General features: G+C 44.2%; 1 protein-coding gene across 2 annotated transcripts in view; it reads right to left on the bottom strand.

Moving 5' to 3' along the window:
* Positions 1-5,039: 5,039 nt before the first annotated feature.
* LOC140679748 (uncharacterized) overlaps positions 5,040-13,424 on the bottom strand; it is a 13,950-nt gene continuing 5,565 nt past the window's right edge. For both annotated transcript variants that reach the window (XM_072915794.1, XM_072915795.1), the window contains exon 3: positions 5,040-7,092. In XM_072915794.1, coding sequence (XP_072771895.1) covers positions 5,709-7,070 — 1,362 coding nt within the window. In that variant the 5' untranslated portion in view covers positions 7,071-7,092 and the 3' untranslated portion in view covers positions 5,040-5,708. The remainder of the gene's footprint in view (positions 7,093-13,424) is intronic.

The raw sequence follows: 13,424 nt of genomic DNA on the forward strand, positions 1-13,424 counted from the left end.
CCTCCGATTTCGGGAGGTGGGGGGTGGGGGGCGTGGTTGGGGGTGGGGCGGGGGCGTGGTTGGGGGCGTATTTAAGATATATATATATATATATACCGTATTTTCCGCACCATAAGGCGCCCTGGGTTATAAGCCGCGCCTTCAATGAACGGCATATTTCAAAACTTTGTCCACCTATAAGCCGCCCCGTGTTATAAGCCGCATCTAACTGCGCTAAAGGAATGTCAAAAAAACAGTCAAATAGGTCAGTCAAACTTTAATAATATATTAAAAACCAGCGTGATGTGGGCGCGCATGGAGTCGTATATCAACATGGACGGAGCTGCGTGAAAAAAGCCACCCGGCCTCTTCGCGTAAACTTAAACTTACCTTAACCACTCGCTCATCTTTTCTTCATCCATCCCTTCGAGTTAGCTTTTATGATGACGCCGGCTGGAAAGGTCTCTTTTGGCAAGGTCTTCCTTTTGAATATCACCATGGGTGGAAGTTTCTGGCCATTAGCATGGCAAGCTAGAACCACAGTGAAGGATGACTTCTCATTCCCTGTGGTGCGAATATTCACCATACGTGCTCCCGTTGTATCCACAGTGCGGTTCACAGGAATATCAGTTGCTGTGAAATAGTAGTCCGTGTGCGGATGGAGAGATTGCGTCTTTTCATGAACCGGATCCCTGTCGCTTTGTAGGAGCCATTTTGTGGTCTTTACAGACAAAGGAAATGATAATATCCGCGCGCTTTTTCTTCTTCTACGCGGGCGGGTGGTTGCTTACAGTAGAAGAAGAAGCGCTTCCTGTTCTATGGGGGTGGGTGCTTACCTTGGCGGTTGCTTGCGTAGAAGAAGAAGCGCTTCCTGTTCTACCGGGAAAAAAGATGGCGGCTGTTTACCGAAGTTGCGAGACCGAAACTTTATGATAATGAATCTTAATATTTATCCATATATAAAGCGCACCGGGTTATAAGGCGCACTGTCAGCTTTTGAGAAAATTTGTGGTTTTTAGGTGCGCCTTATAGTGCGGAAAATACGGTATAAGAAATACTTGACTTTCAGTGAATTCTAGCTATATATATATTTTTAATTACATATATATATTATATATATGTGTATATATATATATATATATATATATATATATATATATATATATATATATATATATATATATAAATAAATAAATAAATAAATAAAGAGAAGTAATACTTGAATTTCAGTGTTCATTTATTTACACATACACACACATAACACTCATCTACTCATTGTTGAGTTAAGGGTTGAATTGTCCATCCTTGTTCTATTCTCTGTCACTATTTCAGAACACACACATTATAAAAATATACATTATAAAATCAATAAGAAAACGGGAGCTCTAATTTGGGAGTCTGAATTAGGATCAGAAGTTCCTATATAAACATTGCGCACTCACGTCGCCTTTTTGTATTGATTACTGCAGCTGTACACTGGATTCATTCACAAATACAAACTACAACTCACAAACACTTTAGAGTTAGGCTCCACCATCAGAATGTGTACTTAAACTTATAAAGATCACATGGATATTATTCAGTGAGTTGATTCACCAAAACTAACCTGTTATACAGGAGGAAAAAAGCACACAGGACGTTTCAATTGTTCACAGACTGGTCGCGCTCATCAGAATGACAAGACACTTCTGGTCTGCGGGTGATAGCATTCAATTGGGAAGAAACGCCCTACTGCCCCCTACTGACCAATGTGAATACTGATAAATGTGGAATGACAGCTCCAAAAACGAATTCAAACCACAAAATAAAATAAATAAATCAACACAAAAATGTGACACATTATGGGTGGGTCACATATGCATGTACAGTAGATGGCAGTATTGTCCTGTTTAAAAGTGTCACAACATTGCTGTTTACGGCAGACGAACTGCTTTACGGGGGACGAAAACTTGACTGCTGTTTTTGTGTGTTGTTACCGCGCTGGGAGGACGTTAATGAAACTGCCTAACAATAAACACACATAAGAAACCAAGAACTCGCCCTCGGTCATTAGCTGTTTATATGGTGGGAAAGCGGACGTGAGAACAGGCTGTCAACACGTCACTCAGGTCCGCATGGAGCTGGAGGGGGCGTGGCCTCCAGCTCCGCCTGAATTTCGGGAGAAAATTTGTCCCGGGAGGTTTTCGGGAGAGGCGCTGAATTTCGGGAGTCTCCCGGAAAATCCGGGAGGGTTGGCAAGTATGAACTTAGGTGTGTTTGAATGTATTTCTGAGCTATAAAATTGTTCATAACGTTTACTAAATGCTTCATTTATTTCAGTTGGATCCACAATATTTGTATCATTTTTTAAAGTAAGGTAGTTGTTTGATTTGACATTCCAGTACTTTACCAAGTTTTTCATATTGGTCATTGAATGTCTGTTTAAGTCCTTTATGGTCAGGGTGTGCTGTCCTGACTTAGCACACACACACACAGACAGGAACTGATGATTTGGCTTCTCCAATTTAGGAGTGCCTCATTTTTTTTAACTTGACCTCCTCCAGGAACTGCAGTCCTGTATAAGGAGGCTCGCTTGTAATAAAGCAACTTTTAGTTGAGTAAAGCGTCTCCGACGTCTGCTTTGATCCAGCCGCACTGTCGTGTCGCCCTTCTGTCCGGACCAGCAAGACAAGACCAGAAATACACATCAATTTCAAAATGAAACTGTTTTTATACTGCCAAACTTGTTTATATGTGAAGAATTGTATATATTCTTGATTTCCTAGTTTTTCTCAAAGCCAGAAAGTAGTTTAAAGTAGTGCTCTGAACTCAAAACACAAATTGTTCACTAGAATGAAGGGTGAATGCATTGAGTGAGCCACACCACAACATTACTGTGCTCTCTGCTGTGAAACGTAGCGTTAATTCAGTGGTACTGGCAAGCAGAGCCGGCCCAAGGCATAAGCGTACTAAGCGCTTGCTTAGGGCCCTGCGGCCACCAGGGGGCCCCCAAAAGCAATTAACAAAAAAATCTTATTTTTAATTTTTTGCATGTACGAGTCTGACTGATGATTTCTAAATGATCAAAGATATATTATTGTACAAAAACACAATTTTAGGTCAACAGAGTGCTGCTGCTGATCTAGGCTTAGTGATTCTTCCTGCCTCTCTTTAAATGTAAAGCTGCCTCTGCTGCACCTGTGACGTTTGCCGCCTGCTATGGCGTCACATTAGTGCCAAAAATCCGAGCGCATAAAAACTGTCATCGCGCGCTGATTCTCCACTTCGTGCGCACGCGCGACACCCTTTTGCGCGCGTGTGGTGCCTTTTTGCGCGCGCGCCGTCTCGGTCTGTGCGCTGGCATGTTTCGTTTTGGCACTTTGGGGGCGGGTATGCTTAGACGGCCCCTTCTTTCTGATTGGTCAGGCAAAATGCTCAGAGCCAATCAGAAGTATAGCAGGGCGGGTCATCGTCAATATGTATCAAGATTGTTATAGGCGCAAAGTTTTCACTTCTTCTTGAACATTTGTTTTCTAATTTATGGAATTTCTTTTGATTCAGCCATAAAATTAATGAAATAATCTTTGAATTTTGTTTTTAAAATGTTAAAAATAGCCTTTTAATAATGTATTCTGAAACAGTTTAAAATAATCAGAGAACTGACTATCACTGACCCTACACAACTATGTTGCACAATTAAGTCATTTTTTTTTATAGCGAAAAGGTAATTTCAACAGGTGCAGCATCCTATGTCATATCTACATGTAATAAGATTTGTAACAAGGCAAACCGTTTGTAAATTGGTCGAAAATCGAGCAAGTTATGGTAATTTAATTGGTACATGTACTAATTAAATTACCATAACTTGCTTTGACATCAATGTAATGATTGAGGCTAGCTGTCCGAGGTAAGATGGCTACAACGTTGCTACGCTGGAGAATGATTGGTCATATGAAAAATGCTCAGAGCCAATCAGAAAGGAGGGGCCGTCTAAGCATACCCGCCCCCAAAGTGCCAAAAAAAAAATGACAGCGCGAGGAGAGATGCCAGGAGTACACAGAGAGCGCACAGACCGAGACGGCGCGCGCGCGCAAAAAGACACCACACGCGTGCAAAAGGGTGTCGCGCGCGCACAAAGTGGAGAATCAGCGCGCGATAACAGTTTTTATGCGCTTGGATTTTTGGCACTAATGTGACGCCATATCTTTCCTCTCAGATTCAGACAGGACTGAGCAGGTGATCAGAGGACCACTGTCTATTAAGGAGAACTTTTCATTCCCCAAACGGCATGATGGCCGAAGTTTTCATTATCATTATACCTACAGACAGCTAGTCAATGGAGAAAAAGTCAAGCGTAGCTGGCTGACTTATTCAAGAAGTAAAGATGCAGTCTATTGCTTTTGCTGCAAATTATTTTCCAAAAAGTCCTTAAAACTGGCAGCCGAGGGACAGCGGGATTGGGTCAACATAGGTGCACTGCTGAAACAGCATGAAAACAGTGAAGATCATTGTAGCAACATGGTGAAATGGAAGGATTTTGCCTTGCGTCTTTCAAAGGGGAAAACTATTGATGAATTTAACTTCAGTAGACTGCGCTCTCTTTGTACAAAGTAAACATTAAATATGAACAATTAACTAAAAATGTAAACTAGTAATTAAAGACTAATATGTACAAGACTGATGAGACAAGATGACACTTTTACTGTAAATACAAAGCTTTATCACTTGGACTGTTCAACCCCAGGCCACTCTTGTAGCTGAATGTTTTCTACATTTTAAGATTAGGAACCATATGTGGCACTCTGGACATCATTCGTTCATTCATTGGTATTATTTATGTTCTTAACTGGGCCACCCCCATATCTTTATAAATGACATGTCATTTGTAAAGACATGCCAGGCTGACAATAGGATCATGTAAACAACACTGCCAGAGTTGCAATGAGTTTATAGTATAGGTGTGTGAATGATCAACAATCAATATTATTGGCAGAAATAGAGCGCCCCAAAATCAAATTTTGCTTAGGGCCCCATGGAGGCTTGGGCCGGCACTGCTGGCAAGTAAAAACACCACAAGACCAGAAGGTTTAAGAATGGTTTATTTGGTGGTCACCATCAGAACATACAATTTCAAATGCTACCATTCACCAAAAGAAAATCAAAAGGCCAAGGTTGTGGTGTACTGCATGGGAAAAAAAAGAACAATATTCAAAATAAGCATGTTCAAAGATCATGTACCTCTCCCACTATGGTAAAAAACATTTCCCCACCCAGGTGCAGCAGATTGTGTATAACTTGCATTTTCCTTTTTGTTTCTGCTTTACTGGATTCTGCCTTGGATTTTATAGCCAATTTCTGTCTCTTCGACTCCCTCTCCACTTCTAACTGATCCAAGTGCAGAAATCATAAAGAGTACAATCATTATTATTATCTAACTTAATTTATCTGAATAGCGATTCGTCATGTATAGCATGAAATAACAAATATCTTGCTGTCATGTTGTTTGTTTCAAAATGATTGTAGGTCGGAAAAAACTAAGAAAAACGGAACATATTTTAAAAATATTTTTACAGAGATAAAAAAGACGTATTCGCGACTATGGACGGACAAATGACCTGCCTGCTAAAGGTGCAAATCAATAGAAGCAAGATGAAAGGCAATATTGGCTTGATAATGTATGAACTCCCTCCAATGGTTGCCATTAAAATTGTGGTCAACTATCCAACCATTGGAGGTGAATTTGAGACGTTTCAATGGTTCTTTTTATTCAAATCCACCTCCACGTACCTTTCTTCCAAGTTGTCAGTTTTTCTTTTACCAATTTTCACTGTAAAAGATATTGCTGCCCCTGTTGCTGCCCCTGTTGCTGCTACCCCTGCTGCTGCCTTTGCCACGGTCTTCACTACAGGTATGATGGCTGATTGAGCAACAGGGGCACTGGTCACACCAGCTGATGCAACTGCTGATGTGCTGGAAGATGTTCCCCAGAGAACAGGAACTATTTCTGCAGTTGCACCCGCAGCAACCCCGACACATGCACAAGCTACTACTGCAACACATCCTATTTTGCTAACTGTTTTGGCAGTTTCCTTAACACCCTCCATTGTACTCTTATTAGCATTAAGACCGCAGTTAATGCCAACGTGGCCACCCACACCTGCACCGACCGCCGCCCCGACTGCTAATGCAGCTAGTCCTGAGGCAGCTGCTGCGACGGCTGCAGACCCTGCAAGATATGCCATGCCTGCAGCTGCTAAGGGGGCAGCCACGCCAAACGCAACCCCCAAAGCCACGCCTATAGCGGCACAAGCCACTACACACTTCAGCTTCTTCATCAGCTTCTCCCAGTCTGCAGTTGAGGGAGACGGGAGAGGGTTTCTCCCAGATGCGGATGGAGACAGACTATTGAAACTGACCATGCTGCTCTTCCTCTCCTCCTCCCGAAGGATGGCCTCTGCCTTTCTGAACATATCATTGGTATGAAACCCAGTTTCAGTTTTCTCCACCATCCTCTTCACTTTCATCAAGAGTTGTCCAACCTGTGCCACATTACCGGGGTCTTTATTGTTGAACAAGTGGTACCGGCCGCCACATTTTTTGATCAGACCTATAAGGTCAGCCGGAGCATCTCTCAGGTATTCGTCAATGCTCCTCCCCTTAAGATCATCCCCTCTGGTAAAAAGAATCACAGTGTGAGATTTGAGGGCTTCCTCCCCAAATATGTTGGCTACATTTAGCGCAGCTTTGTTCACATCATCTGTATAACGGCCTATCGGCACCACCAAGAGAAAAGCATGTGGTCCTGGAGCACAGAAAGCCAAACATTTAGCTATCGTAGTATTTATCTCATCCTCACTCATGCGAGTGTCCCCGAAGCCTGGTAGGTCAACCACCTCCACCTTCACTCTTGTTGGTCTTTTCTGGTCAGTATCCAGTAGCCGCTCAGTGCTTCCCTGCTCACATGTACGGGTCACCGAGGAGAAGCCGACCTCTGACCGGAAGTGCTCGCGGCCCAAGATGGTGTTGCCAGACGCACTCTTGCCAACTCCTGTATTTCCCACCAGAACCAGCCTGAGTTCTTCAGACGTGGCCTTTATCTGTTGTTGTCCCATTTGTCCTTTAGTGGCGGCAAGACTGCAAAACAGAATTAAAAACTGATTTAAATGATTCATGTAACCCTCAAAAGTATATTGAGGACTTTGTTGTCCTTTGGAGGTAAATGTTTGTACATAATCTGCCATATTTAATTGAAAACATTTAGTTTCAAAAACATTGATATATCAATGATACACAGAAAACTATTTTAGCTCAAAAGAGTAGATAGGATGAAAATGTCTTCAGGGAGTTCAAAGTGGGTAAAAACATTTTGGATTCAAATGTTTTCTACTCTTAAACTTCACTCCAGTATAAAAAAGAAAACATGTCTATCCATTTTCTACCACCTGGGGGGGTTGGAGCCTATCGGCACAGCCCCAAGAGGCAAAATGGGCTAAAACCTCCAATGGGCTCACCACTTATGGGAGGGGCCATAGGGGCCGGGTGAAACGTGGCAGTCTGGTTCTCGGCTAAAGAAGCTAGCTCGAGGGATGTAGAACGCCACTTCTCTGCGTGGGAGGTGGAGAAGTTCCAACTGGATGTTGTCGGTCTCACCTTCACGAATGGCAAGGGTTCTGGAACCAGACTTCACGACAGGAGCAGGACCCTCTTCGACTCTGGAGTTTCAACCAGTGAGAGGGGACGGGCAGGAATGAAAATACTTGCTGATTTCCTTAAGGCTCTGGATGCTGTGAGGCTGTCTTGCCTGCCAATACTCTGCATAATTTCAAGGACATAAGGCCAGGGCCTCTGGATTGGCAGACTGGGGTGGTGGTTCCTCTCTTTAAAAAAGGAGGACCAGAGGGTGTGTTCTAACTATTGTGGGCTCACACTCCTAAGCCTTCCCGGTAATGTCTATTCAGGTATATTTAGGATGAGGCTACACAAGATAGTCAAACCTTGGATTCAAGAGGAGCAGTGTGGTTTTTGTCCTGGTCGTGGAACTGTGGACCAGCTTTATACTCCAGCAGGGTCCTATAGGGTGCATGGGAATTTGCCCAACCAGTCTACATGTGTTTTGTGGACTTGGAAAAGGCTTTTGACTGTATCCCTCCGTAAATCCTGTGGGGAGTGCTCAGAGAGTATGGGGCATCGGACCGCTTAATAGTAGCATTCGGCTCTCTGTATGGTCTGTGTCAGAGCTTGGTTCGCATTGCTGGCAATAAGTCGGAGCCGTTTCCAGTGAGGGATGGAATCCACCAGGGCTGCCCTTTGTCACCAATTCTGTTCATAACTTTTATGGACAGAATTTCTAGGCACAGCAAGGGATCTGCTTTGGTGGCTGCAGGAGTAGTTCTTGGCTTTTTGCAGATGATGTGGTCCTGCTGGCTTCATCCGGGTGTGATCTTCAACTCTCATTGGATCGGTTCGCAGCTTAGTGTGAAGCGACTACGATGAGAATCAGCACCTCTCCTCTAAGTCTGAGACAATGGTTTTAACCCGGAAAAGGGTGGAGTGTCATCGCCTGCTTGCAGATGAGATGCTGCCCCAAGCGGAGGAGTTCAAGTACCTTGGGGTCTTGTTTAAATGTGAGTGTAGAGTGGATTGTGAGATCGACAGGTGGATCGGTGCAGCGTCTGCAGTGATACGGACTCTGCACCGGTCTTGTGTGGTGAAGAGGGAGCTTATCCCGACAGTTAAGCTCTCACTTTACCACTCAATCTACATTCCTATCCTCACCTATGGTCACAAGCTTTGGGTTGTCGAAATAAGCTTCTACCGTAGTGTGGCCAGGTTCTCCCTTAGAGATAGGGTGAGACGCTCTGTCATTTGGGAGGAGCTTAGAGAAAAGCCGGTGCTCCTCCACATGGAGAGGAGCCAGATGATGTGGTTCGGACATCTGGTCAGGATGCCCCCGTAGGACACCTCCGTGGGAAGTTGTTCAAGGCACATCCGACCAGTAGGAGGCCACCGGAAAGACCCAGGACACTTTGGAGAGACTATGTCTCCCAGCGGGCCTGGGAACGCCTTGGGAGGAGATAGCTGGGGAGAGGGAAGTCTGGGCTTCTATGTAATAAAGTTCTGACACATTTATAAAGTAAGTTCTAATTTGATATATATCAATAATGACACATTTATGTAATATGTGAGGATTTTTGTGTTGTTGTCCCATTTGTCCCTTATATACTTGTGACTCACACATTATCCTTGCTTGCCGTGGTATGTGATTTTTGTTCCTGCTTTTGCTGCTACTGCAATACCTTCCTATGAAGCCACAACACTAAGTTTTGGTATTGAAAATGTAAAACAACTTGGTATTGTAGAAAAGGTTGCATGGACACTAAAGCAAGTACCGTATTTTCCGCACCATAAGGCGCCCTGGGTTATAAGCCGCGCCTTCAATGAACGGCATATTTCAAAACGTTGTCCACCTATAAGCCGCCCCGTGTTATAAGCCGCATCTAACTGCGCTAAAGGAATGTCAAAAAAACAGTCAGATAGGTCAGTCAAACTTTAATAATATATTAAAAACCAGCGTGATGTGGGCGCGCATGGAGTCGTATATCAACATGGACGGAGCTGCGTGAAAAAAGCCACCCGGCCTCTTCGCGTAAACTTACCTTAACCACTCGCTCATCTTTTCTTCATCCATCCCTTCGAGTTAGCTTTTATGATGACGCCGGCTGGAAAGGTCTCTTTTGGCAAGGTCTTCCTTTTGAATATCACCATGGGTGGAAGTTTCTGGCCATTAGCATGGCAAGCTAGAACCACAGTGAAGGATGACTTCTCATTCCCTGTGGTGCGAATATTCACCGTACGTGCTCCCGTTGTATCCACAGTGCGGTTCACAGGAATATCAAAAGTCAGTGGAACCTCGTCCATGTTGATAATGTTCTCTGGCCGGATCTTTTTTTCAGCTATCTTGTTTTTACAATATGCACGGAAAGTAGCCAGCTTTTCTTGAAAGTCTTTAGGCAGTTGCTGTGAAATAGTAGTCCGTGTGCGGATGGAGAGATTGCGTCTTTTCATGAACCGGAAACCTGTCGCTTAGTAGGAGCCATTTTGTGGTCTTTACAGATGTAAACACACAAAGGAAATGAAACGTATGGTAATATCCGCGCGCTTCTTCTTCTACGCGGGCGGGTGGTTGCTTACAGTAGAAGAAGAAGCGCTTCCTGTTCTATGGGGGCGGGTGCTTACCTTGGCGGTTGCTTGCGTAGAAGAAGAAGCGCTTCCTCTTCTACGGGGAAAAAAGATGGCGGCTGTTTACCGTAGTTGCGAGACCGAAACTTTATGAAAATGAATCTTAATATTAATCCATATATAAAGCGCACCGGGTTATAAGCCGCACTGTCAGCTTTTGAGTAAATTTGTGGTTTTTAGGTGCGCCTTATAGTGCGGAAAATACGGTATTGGTTGTTGAACTAAAAAATAAAGCACATTAAAAAAAAATATGTTTTTGATGTATTTTGTCTCAATTGTTTTATTCAAGTCTTACAGGTTTTTATTTTCAACTTGCAGATTTTCAGATTCGGTTCTATTCCCCCCCACTTCCATCCTACTGTAGTCTGGTCTCATGCCCTCTGGTCTCATGCCAAGATGTGTCCAACGATAAGCTCAGAGGGTCAAAATATACAAATTGCATATTGTTTTTAAGACTGTACTGGAGAGGAGGCTACGCCGGATAGTCGAACCTCGGATTCAGGAGGAACAGTGTGGTTTTCGTCCTGGTGGTGGAACTGTGGACCAGCTCTATACTCTCGGCAGGGTCCTTGAGGGTGCATGGGAGTTTGCCCAACCAGTCTACATGTGTTTTGTAGACTTGGAGAAGGCATTCGACCGTGTCCCTCGGGAAGTCCTGTGGGGAGTGCTCAGAGAGTACGGGGTATCGGACTGTCTGATTGTGGCAGTCCGCTCCCTGTATGATCAGTGCCAGAGCTTGGTCCGCATTGCCGGCAGTAAGTCGGACACGTTTCCAGTGAGGGTTGGACTCCGCCAAGGCTGCCCTTTGTCACCCATTCTGTTCATAACTTTTATGGACAGAATTTCTAGGCGCAGTCAAGGCGTTGAGGGGATCTGGTTTGGTGGCTGCAGGATTAGGTCTCTGCTTTTTGCAGATGATGTGGTCCTGATGGCTTCATCTGGCCAGGATCTTCAGCTCTCACTGGATCGGTTCGCAGCCGAGTGTGAAGCGACTGGGATGAGAATCAGCACCTCCAAGTCCGAGTTCATGGTTCTCGCCCGGAAAAGGGTGGAGTGCCATCTCCGGGTTGGGGAGGAGATCTTGCCCCAAGTGGAGGAGTTCAAGTACCTCGGAGTCTTGTTCACGAGTGAGGGAAGAGTGGATCGTGAGATCGACAGGCGGATCGGTGCGGCGTCTTCAGTAATGCGGACGCTGTATCGATCCGTTGTGGTGAAGAAGGAGCTGAGCCGGAAGGCAAAGCTCTCAATTTACCGGTCGATCTACGTTCCCATCCTCACCTATGGTCATGAGCTTTGGGTTATGACCGAAAGGACAAGATCACGGGTACAAGCGGCCGAAATGAGTTTCCTCCGCCGGGTGGCGGGTCTCTCCCTTAGAGATAGGGTGAGAAGCTCTGCCATCTGGGGGGAGCTCAAAGTAAAGCCGCTGCTCCTCCACATTGAGAGGAGCCAGATGAGGTGGTTCGGGCATCTGGTCAGGATGCCACCCGAACGCCTCCCTAGGGAGGTGTTTAGGGCACGTCCGACCGGTAGGAGGCCGCGGGGAAGACCCAGGACACGTTGGGAAGACTATGTCTCCCGGCTGGCCTGGGAACGCCTCGGGATCCCACAGGAAGAGCTGGACGAAGTGGCTGGGGAGAGGGAAGTCTGGGCTTCCCTGCTTAGGCTGCTTCCCCCGTGACCCGACCTCGGATAAGCGGAAGAGGATGGATGGATGGATGTAAATTGGTAGAATGTAGCTCGAGTGTTAGATTATTGTGCTTAAACAGCGCCTGTTGCTGGCGGTAGGTGGTAATGCAGGTTGCTGTAAGTGTGCCACGTCATTTTAATTGATCATCAAATGTTCACAGTCTGTTTATAGATTATATGTTGTAATTTATACATAACGATTGTTATTTGTTGTCAGCCCAAACTATACTTAAAGCGACAGTTTATAGCCAGAATTGCACTTTCAGTGTATTAATTGTATTTGAATGAGATGAGGTCCAGCTCATTGAACACACGTGGTGGTCAAGCAGCGTCTGTTCTCAATGGCTACTCGGCACCAATGCCTGCGTTGTATTCTGCTGTAGCAAACATTCTCACCCAAGTGTCTTCAAGAAGGGTGTAAAAGTGCGACAATTTAGGAAACCACGACGACAAAGTGTCAAGGGAGCAGAGTTGAAGAAGGCGCAAGTTTACCGCATCGTTAAAAGTTTGATCCGCTTTAATATACTTTACTCGTTTAGTATTTCCCATTAAAGTATTATCTTTATATTTGTTTTTTCAACAAATAGAAACCAGAAAGTCAGAGTGAATGATACTTTGTCAGATAAAATACTTCTACGTCTCCCCTCTTGTTTATTTTGTAGACAAACGTGTCAGACCACATATATAATTACTGGCGATGATTGAGTAATTGTTACTTTGTTAAATGGATAAGCAGTCGAGGGTGTGGAGCTGACTGGTGCACTAGTTGGTCTACATGGACGCGTTCCTCGCAAGTCCTATCATAAAATGCAAGCTTAGCCGAGCAACAAGGATGCATATTTATCCGGGAGAGTCCAGATACCAATTTCCTTGACACAGTCACACACAAATAAGTTGTGGACCTCCATTATTTTCAGAGTTTTCACCTGTTCTGTCGTGTAGAATCACGTCAGATCGACAGAACCAAAGTATAAGGATCTATTCCATTGCACAGCTGGATTTGATGCTGGCATCTGCTTTTTCCAGGAAGATCTAGTTCCCTTTTAGTCAGATAGTTCCCACGCTGCTTGCTGCACAACAGACATCTTGACTGTTGTGCAGCTGGTTCTCACTTCCGGGAAGAAGTCACTTTGTCAAAATACAAGCAATAAAAGGTCATTTGTCATTTTGATCTATTCATTTGATTGAACCCAAACCCTACTTTTCAGTATTTGACTCTTTAGTTTGCTTTTATTTGAGAGACATTATGTCAATGCTGTGTGGTCTTTCCTTTGTTATTGGTTTCGCTTATGGTGCCAAAAACGATACGAGAGAAAAAAACACTTCAAAGCCTCAATGTGTATTTCAAGGAACAAGTTTATACATATGAAGTTTCCTTCATATGTATAAAACCATATTTTACCATCAATTCAACTTTTTTTTTAAATGTACCTTACATTTAAGTTGTTCTACTTTTCCTTACCAATTTTTATTAGTTACACTCAAACTATTAATCAAAGCAAAAGAATATGAATCAAAGCTTCTTTCTACCTTCGGGT

The sequence above is a fragment of the Nerophis lumbriciformis genome, linkage group LG22 (assembly GCF_033978685.3).
Source record: "Nerophis lumbriciformis linkage group LG22, RoL_Nlum_v2.1, whole genome shotgun sequence".
Classification (NCBI taxonomy): Eukaryota; Metazoa; Chordata; class Actinopteri; order Syngnathiformes; family Syngnathidae; genus Nerophis; species Nerophis lumbriciformis.